The 17,964-nt window shown below is 63.1% G+C and overlaps 2 protein-coding genes across 3 annotated transcripts in view; both read left to right on the top strand.

The window, feature by feature from the left end:
• B4GALNT4 (beta-1,4-N-acetyl-galactosaminyltransferase 4) overlaps positions 1–5,832 on the top strand; it is a 42,666-nt gene extending 36,834 nt beyond the window's left edge. The window contains exons 12-20 of one of the 2 annotated variants that reach the window (XM_062576481.1): positions 148–248; positions 710–792; positions 1,581–2,862; positions 3,031–3,338; positions 3,786–3,939; positions 4,374–4,446; positions 4,553–4,706; positions 5,099–5,225; positions 5,538–5,832. In XM_062576481.1, the coding sequence (XP_062432465.1) occupies positions 148–248; positions 710–792; positions 1,581–2,862; positions 3,031–3,338; positions 3,786–3,939; positions 4,374–4,446; positions 4,553–4,706; positions 5,099–5,225; positions 5,538–5,652 (2,397 nt within the window). In that variant the 3' untranslated portion in view covers positions 5,653–5,832. Of the gene's footprint in view, positions 1–147; positions 249–709; positions 793–1,580; positions 2,863–3,030; positions 3,339–3,785; positions 3,940–4,373; positions 4,447–4,552; positions 4,707–5,098; positions 5,226–5,537 lie in introns of those variants that run through there. The other variant, XR_009958503.1, reaches the window with a different exon arrangement.
• Positions 5,833–8,327: 2,495 nt separating this feature from the next.
• On the top strand, positions 8,328–17,168 carry PKP3 (plakophilin 3). The gene is made up of 14 exons (XM_062577273.1): positions 8,328–8,366; positions 10,399–10,588; positions 11,299–11,375; positions 11,495–12,213; positions 12,587–12,710; positions 12,976–13,180; positions 13,638–13,812; positions 14,047–14,164; positions 14,336–14,503; positions 14,986–15,171; positions 15,536–15,689; positions 15,967–16,159; positions 16,613–16,700; positions 17,133–17,168. The coding sequence occupies exons 1-14, from the start codon at positions 8,328–8,330 to the stop codon at positions 17,166–17,168; spliced, it is 2,472 nt and encodes an 823-aa protein (XP_062433257.1).
• The last annotated feature ends 796 nt before the right edge of the window (positions 17,169–17,964 follow it).

Below are 17,964 nucleotides of genomic sequence, written 5' to 3'. Positions count from 1 at the left end.
CCAGTGTCGGACAGAGGGGCTGGGCGACCTTGCTTTTGGGGGGCTGTACTGGTGGCCTCAGCCCTCCTTTTCCTTGGAGTGAGCCTGGCTGCTCAGTGCTGCCGCCCTGTGCTCGGGTGACTGGTGTTGTGGTCGCCTGCCACCTAGGTCTACCTCTCGTTCGTGTACCCCAATGACTTCACTCGCCTCACTCACATGGAGACGGAGAACAAGTGCTTCTACCGGGAGTCTCCCCTCTACCTGGAGAAGTAAGTGCTGGGGGGCCGATGTTTGGTGGTGGTACATGGAGGGGGAGAGTCCAGCCCCTGGTAAAGGGCTGCTGTCAGCAGGCCACTCAAAGCCCTTTTCTCTGAGCATCCCAGAAAATCAGCTGTGAAGGAATGTGTCCTCCTCGTGATCCTAAACGCCATCCCCCAGTGAAGGGATGCCTCCAGGCTGGCTCATGCTCAGGATTTGGGGCAGGCAGCAGCTCGAGGGCTGGCAGTGCTCCTGGGTTGGATTTGGAAATCCCAACTGTGTTTGCAGCACATCAGAGCTGGCAGAGCCAAGCTGGGCCCGAGTGTGTTGGGTGTTCCCCTGGGTAGACACTTGGAGCCTTGCATGTGTGTCCATGCATGGCAACACAGGCCTGTGTGTTTGCGAGCATGTGTGTTTGTGAGTACACCCCTCCCTTATCTCTGGGAGTTCATCTCTCGCTTCTGTCACTCAGGTTCGGTTTCTATAAGTATATGAAGATGGATGAAGAGGAGGAGGATCCACGCCAGCGAGCGTTTCTCTTCCTCAACCCAGACAGTGAGTCACGCCTGCCTGCTGGCAGGAGCTGACAGCTTTTGGGCATCTCTCAGCAGCTTGGCAGGGGGTGGAGGTCCCGGCGTCCTCGCCTGCCAGCCCATCTGCTCAGAGATACGGTGTGCGAGGATGCGTTAAGGCTGGAGTGCAGCATTTAGAGGGGTGGCTGGTGGCTCTGGGCTCTGCCTCGGGGATCACAGGGCGGCATGGAGCAGCTTGCCTCCATGCAGACTTGCAGGCTCAGGGATGGCTTGACAGTCACGCTTACCACTTGGCTCAGCCTCCCAGCAGTGCAGGATACTGTTATTAACAGAGTGGCTGGGCTGCAGTGTTGGCCCTGGTCTCTCCAAGTGGTGGCAGCAGGATACGATGACCTGGGGGCAGGATACAATGACCTGGGGCAGAGTGCAGAGATCCCCGTGTGGATGGAGGACTTGTAGAGACCAGCAGCAGCCAGGGAGTTAAGAGCCTGCCTCTACTATTGGTTTGCAGCTTGGCAAAGCCATCTCCCAGGCAGGCTAGATTTGTTCAGATGAAACAGGAGTAATGCCGAGGTGTAGCCAAGGTTGCAGGAGTTTAACAGAGCCTCTAGCAGTCATCCCAGCAACTGGTGAGTAGCAGGCAGATCCTACCAGCTTTGAGTCTCTGTTGCCAAGGGGCAGTTGGCAGGTCAGTGTCCCTGGGGATGCATAGGCAGGCTTTGCCTGCTTGTCCTGGGCCAGCGTGCTGAAAAGGTGTCTTGCTGAGCAGCTGGGATCCCTGAAGGATCCATCTCTAGCTTTGCTTCCTAGATTTCTTAGAGGAAGAGGAGGAAGGAGTGGATAGTCCTGAGCCCACAGACCCACAACCTGCAACTAAGGAGAGGAGCCTCCAGCTGGTACCTGGAGCCAAAAGGAAAGAAATCTTGCCAGCTACTAGGGATTACGGAGACGACCTGGAATACTACAGCTTTCACCACAAGCAGGGCCAGGCCCAGGATGAGGCGAGCCCCTCTGCACAGCTGGGAAGAATGAGCACACCCCGCCAGGCCAGTGCCACCCCCGCAGTGACCATTCCTGCGGGCCTTCGTGACTACAAGGGTATGAGCCCTGCACAGGAGCAGCTCCCCAGGCGGATGCTCAGGTGGTTGCCCCAGAATCCGGGTGAGGGTGATGAAGATGACTTGGGGCTGTTGTCATCCTCGAAGCGTACAGGTGCCCTGGGCCTCCAGCCCCGCATCTCTATTCCTATCTTTGGTGGCAGAATCAAAGCACCAGCCCCCAGCAAGCTGGCGGTGCCCAAACAGGACAGAAAGCCCAGGAAACCCCAGGAGAAGGTGTATGTGACCAGGCTGCAGCCGGGGAAGCGCAAGGCTTCGGCTCAGGAACCTGCCTTCCCCAGCATCTTCCTTTACCCAAAACCCCTGAGGAAAGTGCATCTTCGCTCCAGGACCCCTCAGAGGCATCCCATACCCTCCAGCAAGCTCCGCACCATCCCTGGCCGCCGGGTTCCCTGGCTCCTGAGCAACATCTCCAAGGAGAGAGGCACTGCCAAGCGGAAGAGTGCCAGGCTGGGAGGCAGACGATGGGAGCGGCTGTACAAGCAGGAAGAGCCGAGGGGTGAGCGACTGGCACTGCCCAGCCTCCTTGCCCCGGGAGCTGACGGGCTTTTCAGTAGGGAGACTCGCGAAGACACTACAACCAGCCCAGGCAGGACAGCGGCCACTGCCAATTACAACTCCTCGGAGGCAGCCCTGTTGGATGGGACACGGATGACATCCTTTCTGAAGATGTCGGAAATGACAGCATCCCAACAGGAGGAAGGAGAGGGCCCAGGAAAGGGCCAGGAGGAAGAGGAGGAGGAGGAAGAGGTGTCAGACTACAGCTACGAAAATGCAGAGCTGCAGCAGAGCTGGTTGGAGGACTCCATCAACTGGCAGAGAACGTTCAGTGTCAGCTCAGTGGACTTTGAGCTCCTGCGCTCCGACTGGAACGACCTGCGCTGCAATGTGTCAGGCAACCTGCAGCTGAGTGAGAGCGAGGTCGTCGACGTGGTGGCACAGTACATGGAGAAGCTCAACGAGAAGAACGGCGGGTAGGAAGGAAGTGGGTGGGAGGTCATGTTTTTACCCCACTTGGGGCTGGGGAAATGAGCGAGTGGGGTGAGTTCAGGCCAACCTCCTGTGTGAGGGGAACAAGACCACACTGTGGGGCCACGTGAGGAAGGAGAGCTCGTGGTGATGGTGGGTCCCTTTTCCTGCAGCATCTACACACTCCTACGGATTGTCAACGTGGAGAAACGCCGGGACACAGCCCGGGGGAACCGCTACCTGCTGGAGCTGGAGCTGGCAGAGCGGGGCCAGCGGACGGTGCGACTCTCCGAATATGTCTATGTCCTCTTGCACCAGGGCAAGCAGGACGACAGCACCGAGGCCAACCCCGAGGGGCAAGCCCCAGCCACGACCGAGCCCCAGCCGAGCACATGGAGCGTCCTCTACGGAAAGCCCGTCCTATGCCGGCCCCTGCATCTCAGCTGGAAGCAGGACGTCATGGTGCACTTTGTGGTCCCCGGTACGTGAGAGCGGGTGCATCTCTGTGGCTCCCGCTGTCCCCAGTGTCCTCTGGCAGGAGGAGGGCAACCTCTGGCCCTTGTGTACTCTAGGCTGGGCCGAGAGGCTGCCAACAGTGGGGTGTGCGTGGCCTGTGGGCTCTGCCACCTTGGGAGGCCCGGCGTCCCATTGCTCACAGGCCACAGCCTCTGCTCGCTGGTAGGCTGAAATGCCTTGGGACACCCCTGTGGCCACGGCAGAACGGGGCATCTTTCCCAGGGCTTGGGGCAGCAGTCAAGTGGAGGAGGGAAACGTCTCAGGTCGGGCTGGTTCTGGAGGCTAGGTCACTAGAAATGCTGAGGTTATCTGGCCTCATGAGAAGGGGTGCTGGTGGGGCAGGGGAAGGGGAGAGCTCTTAGCCCCCTCCTAGCAGCAAAGCCAAGACCTGAGAGGCATTTGTGTCCGGCAGTGAAGAACCAGGCACGCTGGGTCCAGCAGTTCATCTCAGACATGGCCAGCCTCTACCAGGCTACGAAGGATGCCAACTTCAACGTCATCCTTGTGGACTTTGACAGCGATGACATGGATGTACAGAAATCCCTGCAGGAGGCCCAACTGCCCCGGTAATGCCCCCCAGGGAGTTCTCTGGGCCCTGCTCTGCTCCTGGCCCACTCCTGGCCCTCCTAGCTGTCCAAGGGGGTGTGGCAGGGAGCTCCACAGCTCCTCGCTGGCAGCACAGGCCATCTCGGGGCTAGCACAACCTGCCTACTCCTTTCCAGGCCCAGTCTTTCCACTCTGATGCCCCTCTCCTCCTCCTCCTTTGCTGGGGTTTCAATGTGCTTGGCCCTGATGCAGAGGAGCATGGGCAGAGCTGGGATGCATGCGCCTCTTCTGCCTTTGCAGGGGCTGCCTCTGCTGTTAGCTGGCTCCAAGCTGCTGTCAGCCAGGTGTCCATCTCCCTTCCCAGGCAGACCTGCTCTCCTCATTTCTAGTCTCTCTCCCCTTGGCTGTGTGAGTCACCAGTGCCAGCACTAACCACCCTGTTCTTTCTCCCCAGCCACCAGTACCTGCGGCGCACAGGGAACTTTGAGCGCTCGGCTGGGCTGCAGGCTGGCGTGGACACCATAGAGGTGAGATGGGGAGAGGAAACAGCTCTCCTTTTTGTGGAGTTTTTCCCTTTGTGGTGAGTTGAGCCAGCTTGCGATGCCTCCCGCTTGTGTCCGTCCCCTCTTTCAGGACGGACACAGCATCGTGTTCCTGTGTGACCTGCACATCCATTTCCCCCCCAATATCCTGGACAGCATCCGGAAGCACTGCGTGGAGGGGAAGCTGGCCTACGCACCCATAGTCATGAGGTTGAGCTGTGGCAGCTCCCCACGAGAGCCCAATGGTAAGCCACCCGCTGTCCTCTGCCACCCTTGAGTCAGAAGATATCCCCCCACCTGCCCGGGGAGAGTCAAAACACTGCGGCTGCTCTCTGCAGATATGCACGGGGGCAGATTTGTTTTCCTCTTCCAAGATAGAGTTTGAACCTAAGGATGCTGTGGTCTGCTGGGTGCAAGGCCCCTGAAACTGGACCATCACCTATGAGCCCCAGCAGGAGGTGGCTGTGTGACTGATGAGGACAGGTCCGTGGTGTAAAGCGGTGGTTGGGATGGGGTGTTCCCATGACTGTGGCTTTCCAGGCGAGACCTCAGCAGCAGCGAGATCCAGGGGTGACAGCAGGGGTGCTGCAGCCCTGTGCCAGATCGCTGCCTTGACACTCTTGCCTCCTTCCCCCAGGCTACTGGGAGGTGAACGGCTTTGGCCTCTTCGGCATCTATAAGTCGGACTTTGACCGGGTTGGAGGGATGAACACGGAGGAGTTCAGAGACCGTTGGGGCGGGGAGGACTGGGAGCTCCTGGACAGGTGAGGCTGGGGGGGGGGGGATGCTGGGAGCCTGGCAGCTCCCCACCCACGGGTGCAGCAGGGCAGTTCAGGGCTGGCCACAAAGCAGATTTGCATGTGCACCACAGAGAGCCTTTCCACACAGTGTTTCCCAGTCTTTGAACACTAGCAAAGCTCTTCCCTCTTGACACCAATTGGAACTTGTCAGAGGGCAGACTGGGACTCCCTAGGATGTGAGAGGGGTCAAAGTCATTTTAGGAGGCCTCGAAGCTGCACCTGCATCCCTCCCCTTCTTTCTCTGAGTTTTCCTCACTCCATCCTGTCCAACCGCAGGGTCCTTCAGAGCGGGCTGGAGGTGGAGCGCTTACGTCTCAGGAACTTTTACCATTACTACCACTCCAAACGCGGCATGTGGAATGCCCGCAGTAAGAAAGCCCTCAAAGACTAGAGCCTTGAGTCCGGCCAGTGGCTGCGAGGCTGGTGCCTGCGGCGGGGAGACAGGAGAGCCTCCGACAGGACAGAGCCAGCGCCTGGGGCCGGCTGCCTCGCTGCCCTCCGCGTGCAGCCATAGCAAGTCTCTAGATGCTGGAGCAAACGTTGCCCGCAGCCGAGATCTCTCTAAATGAACCACGGTTACTTTGTGGGAGGGGGAGAGGGGAAGAGGGTGGTGGGAGGGTGAAAGCGGGTCATGATTTTTTCTTAAGGGTCTAATTTCTTAGTCAGAAATGAATTTATTAACTCCGTAGCACTGGGGCAAGAGGAGGTCTGCTGTCAGGAGCGGGAAAGCCCCCAGGCTGCCCCTCGGAGCAGGAGCTCGGGGGCTGGCACCCAGCACCTCGTCCCCATGCTGGGCCGAAGGGCAGACCTTTCAGGGGCTGGCTGCTGGGGCAGATTTCCTTGAGAGGGCATGGGGCTACAAGCCCCCTTCTCCTCCAGGTCCTCCACTCACCTCCCCTGCTCCCAGGGAGCCACAGGGCTGTGACATCCACAGGACTTCAGCTCTGCCGCGTGCTGTGGACACAGGGACCCGCTGTTGCAGCTGCGCAGAGCCCCTCACCAGCCCTCCACACCCCTTCTGGCTCTATCCGGCATTGCCTGGGCATGGGGTTGGAATGGGAAAGCGTAGAGCATGAAGCAGGTCTGGGAGTAGGGAGAAGCGAATGATGTTTCCAAGCTAATTTCTGTGAAATTATGAGGTAGGAAGCTGTTTTCAGGAAGTTCTGTCCATTTTTTTGGTTTTTTTTTGTTGTTTTTTGTTTTTTATTTTTATTCTTAAAAAATAAAATCAATGTCTTGGCTGGGATTTCTTTCCCCATCACCCTCATGGCTTGACATGCCCTGCAGAGACCTGACTCACCTTAGGAAAGAGCGGAGAGGAAGCAGGTAATGTCAGGGAGGGGAGCAGCATCCCCCCGTAGGGTTGGGATGTTGCCCAGAGTGGTTGTGGACGAGGCTGTGCTCTCTTTGGTACTAGGGAGCGGTGGTGTTGCAGGGGCTCCCTTTGCTCTTTTTGCACCCTATGCAAAGGTGAGGAAGGAAGCAACCTCACTTGGATGCCCAACTGCACGCCTGGGCTTGCAGGGAGGGTGGGGAGCCTCCGCCCTTCGGTGCGCGTGCTCAGGGCACGTGTGTTCGCGCCAGCCCGAGCCATTGGCCTGCCCTTCCTCTCACATGTGGATGTTCCCAGCCGCACGCAGGGGCTCTTGTGCGCCTGCAAACCTGCTTCCCCTTTCATCTCGCGTGCCACGAGCCCTTTGCGCTCTGCTGCATTTTTTGTCCCCAGTCTGCCACCTTCCGCCCTGGCTGGAGAGCGGCAGAGGTCTGAGTGTCTGTCACCAGGCCTCCTTTCTCGTGGGATGGGTGCCAGAGGTTGTGGGGCTGGCAGGACACTTAGTGTCCTGCTTTTCATTGAAGTATGGAGCTGCGGAGTGGGGCTTTTTACCGCAAACCGGCACGAGCCCTTGCCTCCTTCCCCAGGACTGGATGCTGCGGGGCTTTGCTGCTGGGGGCTGGCAGCTGGCGCTGAGGCTGGGGAGCAGGCAGCAGCGGTTTTTTCTCTCTGTGCCAGCACGTGTGGGTGCTTTTCCTTGCCCAGCCACCTGTTTTTCCAGCACTTTTTAAATGCTGAAGTACACCTTTGCCTGCTGGGAATTGGCCCGTGGGCTGTCCCGGAGGCGGGTACCGTGCTCCCCTAAGCCTCCTTTCCCTAGGCACCACATTTTCAGCAGGTTGGTGGCCTGCTGAGCACCACAGCAAGCTCACAGGGCAGAGGCCCCCAGAGCAATCAGCTGGGAGCAGGCACGTCTCTCCCGGCCCCGGAGGAGGAACCCCAGCTTCGACTGGCAGTTGCCGGGCGTCTCGCCCTGCCCTGGAGGACTTGCTGGCAAAGGTGTTCAGGCTTGTTCACGCCTCGGCCCCGCAGGGCGGGTAGCGGAGGTGGGAAGGCCGACGTCAGGCGGTCCCCCAGGCTGAGAACGGGACAGTTGTGACGGCAGTGCTGGGTGCAAGAGCACCAGCTGACCCCGGGCGCCAGGCGCAGGAGTCTCCGCAGAGTCCTGCCTGGGACCCCTGGCCCTGCAGTGAGCACCAGGCGCCCCACAGCAGGAGCACTTCCCCCAAACTGGTTTGGCACGTTTCAAGTGCTCCCTCCTGGTTTACGTGGCTTCAAAGGCCTCCTGCTCGATCCCACGCGTGCCAACGTGCTCGAGCGAGGCTGCCGAAACCGCAGGGAGCCAGGCAGCAGCCCCTCCCGCCCCAGCGGCCCCCAAAGCGCTGCCACTCGGTACCTCCTGCCTCCCGGGGTGAGGGGGAGCCCAGAGCCAAAAGCGGGGCCATGGACAACTGGGCACCTTTGAGCTCTGTGTTGCGGCTTTGCCCCGAGGCTGCACCAGGGTGTTTTACAGCGTGGCCGTTGTTGCCGCATGCCCTGCCACGCCAGCCCCCGAAAGCGCAGTTGGCTCGGGTGCGACGGCGCTTGGAGCACACACGCAAACCGCTGCTGCAGCGACCGGTTGGGTGAGCTGCCGGGGCGGGCCTGCGCCCCACGCCTGAGCCGCGGCGGGGCGGCCGCCCGCCCTGCACGGGGGGCCTCGCCGAGCCGGCGGCGCGGCGCTCGTCGGCAGCATGCTGCAGGGCGACGGCCCCTCGGGACCGCCGAGCAAGGTAGGTCCCTGCCTCGCGGAGGGTCCCGTCGTGGGGTGACCTCAGCCGAGAGATCCCTCCTCCCTGGCTGCCTCGTGCCTCGGTTTCCCCGCTCTACGAGGGCTGAGGTGGCTCTGGGCACACGGGTGCCGTGGCCGGGCAGCGTGTCAGCCGCTCCCTGCTCCAGGCAGCCAGGGGCTCCCCGGCGATGGGGACTCAGGGAGGAGAGGACCGTGTGCGCCCCGGAGCCAGGGTCTCGCTGGAGAGGCGCTGTAGCAGCCCGCGTTGCCCTGGCTGTGTCCGGATGCCCTCGGGAAGCAGCCAGGGTGGTTTTTCGTGTCCGTTTTTATTTTTTCTATGGATCAAAATGCCCCAGCCCAAGCGCAGGGCCACCAGCAGTGAGGCTGGGACTGCTGCCACGCTCAGCAGCCGTCCCCCTTCAATCCAGTGCTCCAGCCTACGTGCAAGCTGCCTTCCCCCGAGCCAGGCGCAGACAGTTTTGTGCCTGAACCTGTCCTGCCTTGCAAGCTCCTCCCGTTTCTCCCCGGCACTGAGAGGCTCGGCGAGCTGTTACACACCAGAGCTCTCCCAGCGCCGGCCGCAGGGCTGGCCTCGCGGCAGGGCCGGAGCTGGGGTCCGCGGAGGGCGTTGCAGACGCCAGGAGGTTTTCCTAGCTCGGCAGAGCCCTCCAGTCCGCGAGCGAGCGAGTGGGGCGCTGCGGTGGGAGGGCTCCCCGGGCTGGCCGAGCTGGGTTACCTGCACCCCGGGGCCGGGCCGACTGGAAAAGCGTGTTCCCTGCTCGACTGGGGCAGCGGGTCGGGAGCCGAGCCCCAAGCGGGTCCTCGCTGGAGGGGACGGCTTGTGGGTCCGACCCCTCCGCGCGCCAGGCGCTCGCCTCCGACCGCCCGGCAGCCTTTGCTCCCCGGTGCGGGGCCCCGCTGCGGCATCCCGGAGGCCTTAAATTAGTGAGTCTAATTAGACCGGACTACCCCAGCCCCGGTGGGTCTCGTACCGTGGGGTCAGCTCAGCTTCTCCTGCACCTGGGGAAATGGAGTCGGAGAGAGGCGCCTGGCGGGGCTGTAGCTGCCAGCGCCAGGAAGCTGCCGCGGGTGCAAGGTCCACGGCGAGTGCGGCTGCGAGCGGCTGCGGGGAGGCGGCCGCCTGTGCGCTCAGGCCGCTGCCGAGGCCGCGCAGCCTGGGACAGAGCTGGGTGCGTGTCCGCCCCCGCCGCCGCGCCGCGGTGATCCCTGTGGGGTCGGGCTGCTCCGCGGCGCCCGCTGGAGCGCTCCGTCGTGCCGGCGGCGGCGGGGACCGAGGCGGGGCAGCCGCCCGGCCCGTTCTCGCCTCTCGCGCTCTCGGCAGCCGGGCGGGCCGGTCGGCGCGGCACGGCACGGTGCGGTGCGCGCCCCGGCCGGCTCAGGGGCCAGCAGGCCTCATGATGCTTCCGCGACGCGGGCTGGGCGACACCGAGCGCTGAGCCGGCCCGGGCGGCCGCGCTGCCGATGCCAGCTTTCGCTCGCCCTGCTTTTTAAGCCCCGCGTCAGCAAGCTCAAGGCTCGAGCGATCGCTCGTGCGCGCGTGCGCGGGGGGGGCAAAACGCTCCCACGAGCAGCAGGCCGAGCCGCGCGGCAGAGGTGCGCGCGAGAGCGGACACACGGCTCCGTTCGGGAACGCGCTGCCCGAGAGCGCCGAGAGCAGCGTGGGGCCGAGCCGAGATGCCTGGGGGGGCTGGGCGGGGGCGTAGGGAGCCCCGCAGGCTCGGCTTGGTCTTCACTTCCCCCCACCAACACCCCCCGTTTGAAAAGCAAAGCAGCGCCCGGCTATTAATTACTCGCGGTCGCCCTGCTACACCCGGGCGGGCGCGCGGCCGGCTGCCGAGGCGTGGCGGCGGCGGGGCGGGCCCGCTTCCACCTTAAGGGCTGGGAAGGCCCCGCCGCCGCCATCGCCGCCGCCGCGCTCACCTGCTTAAGGTGGCCCCGGGGGAGCCGGCCGGCTGCGACCCCCGCCGCGCCGCGCCATGCAGGAGGCTAACTTCTTCCTCTCGGCCCTGCAGCCCGAGGCCGGCGTCTGCTCGCTGGCGCTGCCCTCGGACCGCCAGCTCGAGAGCCGGGGCCGCCAGGCGGCCGAGGCCCAGCGGCTGCGCAGCGCCCGCGTCCAGGAGCAGGTCCGGCTCCGCATGATGCTCAAGGGCCAGGCGGCCCCCCGGCCCCCGGGGCTCGGGCTCGACTTCGCCGAGGCCGCAGGTGGGCACGCGCTCGCGGAGCGCCGGCCGCGCTCGGTCCCGGCCGGCTGGGCGGCGGCGGGAAGCCGGCGGGAAGGGAGGGTCGCGCCGATCCCGGCGGCTGGGAGGCCGAGCGTGCACCTCTCCGCCAGCAAAGCACAGCTGGCCTTGCTCCCACCGCGCCTCGGTTTCCCCACCCGCGCCCCGGGGCGGCCGCCGCCGTTTGGCTCTGTGCTGAACCAAGGCCCGAGGCAGGGTGGGCAAAGGTGGGTTTTTTTCCCCCATGGATCCTTCTCCCTCCCTCCTCCCCCGCCCCAAACTCCATCCGCGGACTATGAGCGGCGTCTCCCGGTGCTGGCTGGGCTCCAAGCACCTCCATTTGGCGTTGGCGCCCGTGGCCTCCGCCCTGGTGAATCCTCCAGGCCTTGGCGCCAGGAGGGGAACTCGTGCACGCCGCCAGCCGTGGGGACAGAAGCCCCCCGGCAGGGCGCCAGCCGCTCCGCCGTCCCCACCAGCCCCAGCCCCCCTGATTTTTAAACCTTGCCCCCCATCCTGGCCCGGGGTGCCGGTGGGTTGGGGGTCTGCGCGGAGGGGTTTGGGGGTGCGATGGGGCCAGGGCCTGCTCTGGCCGTCAAGACGAAATCGTCTGGGTGCCCGTCTCCGAGGCTGGGGGCCGGGGCGCGGGGCTCCCGCCGCCTCTCACCGCCCGCCTGCTTCTCTCCCGCACCGCAGGCGGCCAGTCCAGCGCGACGCTGCGCCCGGCCTTCAGCTCCCGCTCCCAGGGCAACAGCTCAGACGCCCAAGGCACGGTGCGTAGCGGCCGCCATGCCGGCGGCGCCCCTGCTCGCCCGCGAGGACCGCCAGCGCCCTCCGCGGCCGCCCGCGTGCTCCGCTGCCCCCTCACCCCAGCTTCTGCCTCTCCCCGCAGCTCTACCAGCCGCCGGGCAGGACCGGCTACGGCACCCTCGCGGGCAGCGGCTGGTCGTCGCGGTCGGCGGTGGACCTGGCGCCTCGCAAGCAGCCGGCGGCCGTCAGCAACGGGGGCCTGGCCAGGGGCCGGGGCTATGGCGCCGGCTTCGCGCTGGCGCAGGTGGCTGGCTCCTCCTCGCGGCCCAGCTCCTTCCACGAGCGCGCCTACGGGGCCCGGCAGAGCTTCGACACGCTCTCGCTGCGCTCCCTGCGGCTGGCCGAGGGGCCGAGCCGCCCCGGCGCCGGCGATGACCGCTACAGCATCATCTCAGAGCAGCTGGACCCCGTCCGACCCCTCTACAAAAGCCACGGCAGTGGCGGCTTCACCCGCTCCTACACCTTCGAGAGGCAGCTGAGCACCGGTGGCAGCGCCAAGGGCCCCTCCGACTGGCTGGACGGCGGCGAGGTGACGCAGAGCCGCACCATCCGGGCGCCCGCCATGCGCACGCTGCAGCGCTTCCAGAGCAACAACCGCTCGCGCCTCAGCGCCGGCTCCTTCAGCAGCATGTCGGCCGCCGCGCCGGCCGGCGGCGGGAGCGCCTACCTGGGCGCGGCGGAACACGGCTCCCGCGCCCCCTCCGTGCGCAGCTTGGCCGAGTCCGGCCACCACCTGCAGGACCAGCGCGCCGCCGACGTCTACAATGGCCACAGCACCCTGCTCACCCAGCAGTCAGGAGGGTGAGTGCTGGCCAGGGCCGGCCAGGCGCCAGCTTGGCTCGCTGTCTCCCCCTTCGTTGCTTGGCCAGTCCTTGTGAAACTACAAGGCTCTTTCATCTCTTGCCTGGCGTTGCTTCGTTGTAAGTGGGAGGAGGAGGAGAGGGGGTCATGATTTGGCCCAAAGTCACCCCCAGTGTCCTGCCACAGACCCATCCTACTGTCCCCCTGAGATGTGAAGGTGGGAAGGTCCCACGCCTGGGGAGGGACTGTGCTGAGGCAGGGAGATGGGTTGGTGGTCTCCTCTGAGATGCTGGTGGGATGTGGTGGGGTGCAGAAGTACAGCCCCTGGGAGATGCTCTGCCTAGGCCATTCCTTACCTGCTTGTGGCTCCCAGGTTTGATGACATCGACCTGCCCTCTGCAGTGAAATACCTGATAGCCAGTGACCCCAACCTGCAAGTCCTGGGGGCCGCCTACCTCCAGCACAAATGCTACAGTGATGGCAACGCCAAGAAGCAGGTGGGCACTCGGGAGCCAAGGGGGAACATTCCCCCCCCTCCTTTTGTCTTCACTGGGCTCTCCTAGGCCCCTTGGTGTTGGCAGAGCCCTTCTGGGAGGGTGAAGGAGGTGGGGGGGCCCAACCAAGTAGGGCTGGGGGGAGCCCCAGATCAAGGACCCAGCAACAAGGTAGGTCCCTTGGGTGTACACAGCATGGGGGAGAGACCACACGGGATGTGCTGTCCATGGCTCGGCATCTCAGCCCTGCTGGGCCCTCTTCTCGCAGGCTCGCAGCCTGCAGGCCATGCCCAAGCTGGTGAAGCTGTTCAACAGCCCCAACCAGGAGGTACAGCGCCATGCCACAGGCGCCATGCGGAACCTCATCTACGACAACGCAGAGAACAAGCTGGCTCTGGTAGAGGAAAACGGCATCTATGAGCTCATGCGGACACTGCGGGAGCCAGATGATGAGCTCCGCAAGAATGTCACAGGTCAGAGTGGGCTGCGGGATGGGCACGGAGCTGGGGGGGGGTGGCAGGAGCTTATGGTCCCCCTACGTAGGGATAAGGCCAAGGAGTCACTCCTAGGGGACAACTAGAGGACAGGCATCCTGATGTTGCTCATGGTGACTGGTACTGAGACCAGTCTAGCTCAGTGCTGTGTGCAAGGGGAGCACATGGCAGTGCCCGTGGGGCACAGGGTCCCTGGGGTTGGCTCTGAAGCAGGGCTGTGTCCAGCCCCCCTGCCCAGCAGGGCCATGTGTGGCTGTGCTGCTGGGCTGCTGTCAGAAAACGTCCCACCACCCCTTTGGATCATCACTGCCCCCGGTCCCATCCCCACCCTGAACTGCCCTGTGGCTGTGCCAGGCTGTGGGCAGTCAGAGTGAATCCCTCAGGATGAACTTGCTTCCTGGCCATCCCCCGCAACTGAGTGTCCCTCTTGGTGCAGGAATCCTGTGGAACCTCTCCTCCAGTGACAACCTAAAGGATCGCCTGGCCCGGGACACGCTGGAGCAGCTCACGGACCTGGTACTGGTCCCACTTTCTGGCCTGGGAGGCTCTGGTGTCATTCAGCAGAACCCCTCCGAGGCAGAGATCTTCTACAACTCCACGGGCTTCCTCAGGTACCTGCTGTGCGCTGGCTCACCCATCCTAGCCTTCTTGCTGCAGTCATAGCTCCAGGGCCAGCTGATTAAAGTTAGGGTAGGTGACACTGAGCCATGTCAGCTGGCGGCCAGTGTGGTGATCAAGGTCTTCAGAGCTCTTCTGCAGGGTCCCTGTCCCTTGCAGCTGCTATGTATCAGGGCTAGGCCTGGTCAAGCCCTGGGGTCAGATAATACCCCGCATTCCCCATGCAGAAATCTCAGCTCTGCCAGCCAGCAGACCCGACAGAAGATGCGTGAGTGCCATGGGCTGGTGGACTCCATGATCCATTACGTTAACAGCTCCCTGGAAGTAGGCAAGTCGGAGGACAAGGTGAGCCCTTCAGCCCTGCTGTGTTTCAAGGGTTTGGGGTTTCCCTGATGTTCTCCGCGGGGGTGTAGCTGCTCCCTCCCCTGAGGTTTTGGCTGCTGCCTTGCACCCAGGCAGAGATGCCTTGGCTGGTGGGGTGAGGACTAACACCCCCATATCCTGTCCCCCTTCCAGAGTGTGGAGAATGCTGTCTGTGTCCTACGAAACCTCTCCTACCGCCTATATGACGAAATGCCCCCATCCTTGCTCCAGCGCCTGGAGGGCCACAGGAGGAACAACAACAATGCCATGACGGAGGAGCTGGTGGGCTGTTTCAGCCCCCAGAGCAAGAAAGCACGAGAGGTCAGTGACTGGGACAGGGCAGGAGGGCTCATGGCCTTCTTGCACAAGGACAGCCACATCTTGTCAGGTGGGAAAGCAACCAAGAATGGCCAGGGACTGAGTTGACAACAGGGTGGAGGTGGACATAAGCCCTGACTGTTGGGTGGGACATGCGGGTGAGCTCAGTGGAGGATGAATCAGACACCTCTCATATGAAGGTGGGTGGAAAAGGACGCCAAACCCCTCATGCTGAGGTGTGACACATCCAGGACAACTCATCGGAGCCCTGCTAAGCTGGGCAAGCTGCAGGCTGGCTACATGGGCTTAGGAGCGCTTCTGTCTGTGTGCACATGCACAAGGACCCCTGTGACATCCCCAACTTGAGAGCAGGGCTGGGGCCTGCAGAGGGATGGAGCAAGAAGGAGGCCACAGAGGGCAAATCCCCTGAGGCAGCCGCCTGGCCCCATGGATCTAATGGTGTCACCTCGCTCCTGGCCCTACAGCACTACTTGAATGCAGATATCGTCACCTTCACCGAAGTCTCCAAGGACCCCAAAGGCATGGAGTGGCTCTGGAATCCACAGATCGTCGGCATCTACAACCGGCTGCTGCAGCGCTGCGAGCTCAACAAGCATACGACAGAGGCTGCCTCCGGAGCCCTGCAGAACATCACGGCAGGGGACCGCAGGGTGAGCTCGCAGACAGGGCCTCTGCTGCTACTGGCTCGCTCTGGGCCTGGCCTGTCTCACCTGCAGGCTGGGGCATGCCCCCTCCCCCCAGTTGTCTAGCTAATCATGGCCACACCTGGGAAGGGGATGTATCTTGCTGCAGGTTAGTCCTAGCCTCACCTAGCTGGGGAGCATGGCCATCACGCTGCCTACTCATGGCCTGGACAGTCAGGCCTGGGTGGGTGCCTCACCTCTTGCCCAGCCCAGCCCTGCTGAGTAAGTGGAGCAGTTCATCTGAGGTGGAAGAGAATGAGATGGGGAGAGGAGGAGGTGGGTGGCCAGCAGGTGCCAGCGAGTGTCTCCATGTGGGTGTTTGCCTCACCAGTGGGCGGGCGTGCTGAGCAGGCTGGCCTTGGAGCAGGAGCGCATCCTGAACCCTGTACTGGACCGTGTGCGGACCGCTGACCACCACCAGCTACGCTCACTGACAGGGCTCATCCGCAACCTGTCCCGCCATGCACGCAACAAGGATGAGATGTGTGAGTGCTGGGGAGGGCTGGGCAGGGGGCAGCTGACCACCCTCCACTGGTTTTGCCCACATCCCTCAGTTCATCTCCAGGCCGATCCTCTCCCACACGCCAGGGAGTCTCAGCAGAGACAGCGGAAGAGCAAGGCTGGGGGGGTGGAGATGCCCCAGCACTGCCCCATGGGTCCTTGGCTGGACCTTCTTCTGTTGTCTCCCCACCACACCCAGGAGGTCTGGGGGGTTCTGTGAGGTCCCGCTGCCAGCCCTGATGTGATTCCTTTGCCTGCTAGCAACTAAGGTGGTCAGCCACTTGATAGAGAAGCTGCCAGGCAGCGTCGGAGACAAGTCACCGCCTGCTGATGTCATTGTTAACATCATCGCGGTGCTCAACAACCTGGTGGTGGAGAGCCCCATGGCTGCTCGTGACATCGTCTACTTTGATGGCCTCAGGAAGCTCTTCTACATCAAGAAGAGAAGGGACAGGTGCGATCTCCTTGCCCATCCTGCCAGCCTTCCCCTGGCCCTGCTGTCCCAACTTGGACCTAATGAAGGTCTAGTCCTGCTATCCCTTCCTCCCCTGGTCCACAAGGTGGAAGGGTCATAACCCATCCCCTTCCCCAACGCTTCGTGTTGCAGGTCCTATTGATCGCTCTGAGAATGGCCTCCATCTGGCCCTTTGCTGCCTCCTCAGAACATCCCCATGGAGCTGTCTGTCACTGCAGCCACCTTCTTCCCCCATATGTCTGGGTGTTTCTTGTCTGAGCCAGAAACACTTGTCGCCATGCCTCACATGGCAGGCTCCAGCCTTTAGTCTTCTGCCTCTTCCCACCAGCACTAAATCCTTATCCCTGCAGGGTGGTGTCCTCTCTGGCTGATGGACACCGTCACTTGCCTGGTAGTACCCTAAGGTCATTGTGTCCTCTGTCTCTGCCCTAGCTCGGACAATGAGAAGTCCTCCAGAGCAGCGGCCAGCCTCCTGGGCAACATGTGGCAATACACCAAGCTCCACCGAGACTTCAAGATGGTACGTACCTCCCCGTGGTGTCTTCTTGAACCAGCAAGCTCTGGGCTGGCATGGCTCAGCGCTGCTAGCGGAGTCAGGGCCAGGTGCTTGATCCCCAAAAGCCACCCAAATGTTCCCAGGGAGACTCCGTGTCTTCCTCTCCCGAAAAGGACAGGATGCCCCAGGGCATTGTCTCTGTGGTAGCACCCACTGTAGTCCAGAGGGAAGGGAAGAGCATCCTGGGGCCCTGCCTTCCCTTGGGGACAGCCACATGCCCAGAGTGAGGACAGCTTGGCTCTGTGGGTCCCTCAGCACCCTCACATCTCTGCAGCAGAGCAAGTTTCTGCCCACAGTCCCTGCCCCTCAGTGTGGTGAGGATAGGGCTGTCCTCGAGCAGGATAGGTGACAGGGCCAGAGACCCTGCCAGGTGGTGAGTGGCCTGTTTTCTTGCAGAAGGGGTACCGGAAGGAGGATTTCCTCAGCCTGTAAGGACAAGCCCTGGGAGAGGAGAAGGAGGGACAGAACAGCCCTGACTCTCCCCACCAGGACAGGCCTTGCTGGCAGCTATGGCCTGGGGAGGCTGCTCACTGCAGGACCCCAACTCCAGTCCCCGCCGCTCCTCACGTCCCTTGCGCTTCTGCCCCTGCACCAGACATCTCTTCCCTGTGTGGGGAGCTGCAGGGGTGAGACTGGTCTTCCTTCCTCCCTTAGTCTTCCTTCCTCCCTTAGACCCAGCGACTGTCTTGGGCCCTGCTGGGGGCGCTCGCTGGGCCTCTGGTTAGCGGAGAGCAGCCCTGCAGCCCAGAAGGGGCCTCAGCCCCCTTACAGCAGTGTCCTGGGCGCCCTGCCAGGCCCTGGAGAGCCAGCTGCAAAACCTTCATCCTGCTCCAAGCGCCTGGGAGCTGGGGCTGGGCCGGGCCGGTGCTGTGTCAGCAGGATGCAGACAGGGCCTGGCAGCTTGTTTGCCAGGCGGTTCCTCCCCGCAGGGTGGGGAGGTGCCCTTAGTGCCCCTGCTCTGCTGGGCTGCTGCAGGTGGGGCTGCGGGTCCAAAGCTCTCCTTTGCCAACCCGGGCCGCTGCCCGCACGGCTCGGTGGCTGGGCCGGTGCCTGTGCACTGTAGGGCGGCTGCGGGTTTGCTTTCTGCTGCCTGCGGGTTTGGGGCCCCTGTGCTTGGAGTGCAAGAGCTGTGCAGCGCTCCCGGTCTGGGAAACAGTGTAGAGTAGGCAATGGGGGGGCAGGTGGCGGGAGGGTGGCTGGTGAGCCTAGGGGTGGCGGGGACACCGGA

The sequence above is a fragment of the Rhea pennata genome, chromosome 5 (assembly GCF_028389875.1).
Source record: "Rhea pennata isolate bPtePen1 chromosome 5, bPtePen1.pri, whole genome shotgun sequence".
NCBI classification, from domain to species: Eukaryota; Metazoa; Chordata; class Aves; order Rheiformes; family Rheidae; genus Rhea; species Rhea pennata.
Note: the sequence above shows the minus strand (reverse complement) of the source record. Positions and strands in the feature narration are given on the sequence as shown.

Excerpts from the sequence above, each read along its gene's own strand:
- PKP3 (XM_062577273.1), top strand. The coding sequence starts at position 8,328 with ATGCTGCAGGGCGACGGCCCCTCGGGACCGCCGAGCAAG. Across the intron at positions 12,214-12,586 it reads CTCACCCAGCAGTCAGGAGG|GTTTGATGACATCGACCTGC; the intron begins GTGAGTGCTGGC and ends TGTGGCTCCCAG. Across the intron at positions 13,181-13,637 it reads GCTCCGCAAGAATGTCACAG|GAATCCTGTGGAACCTCTCC; the intron begins GTCAGAGTGGGC and ends CTCTTGGTGCAG.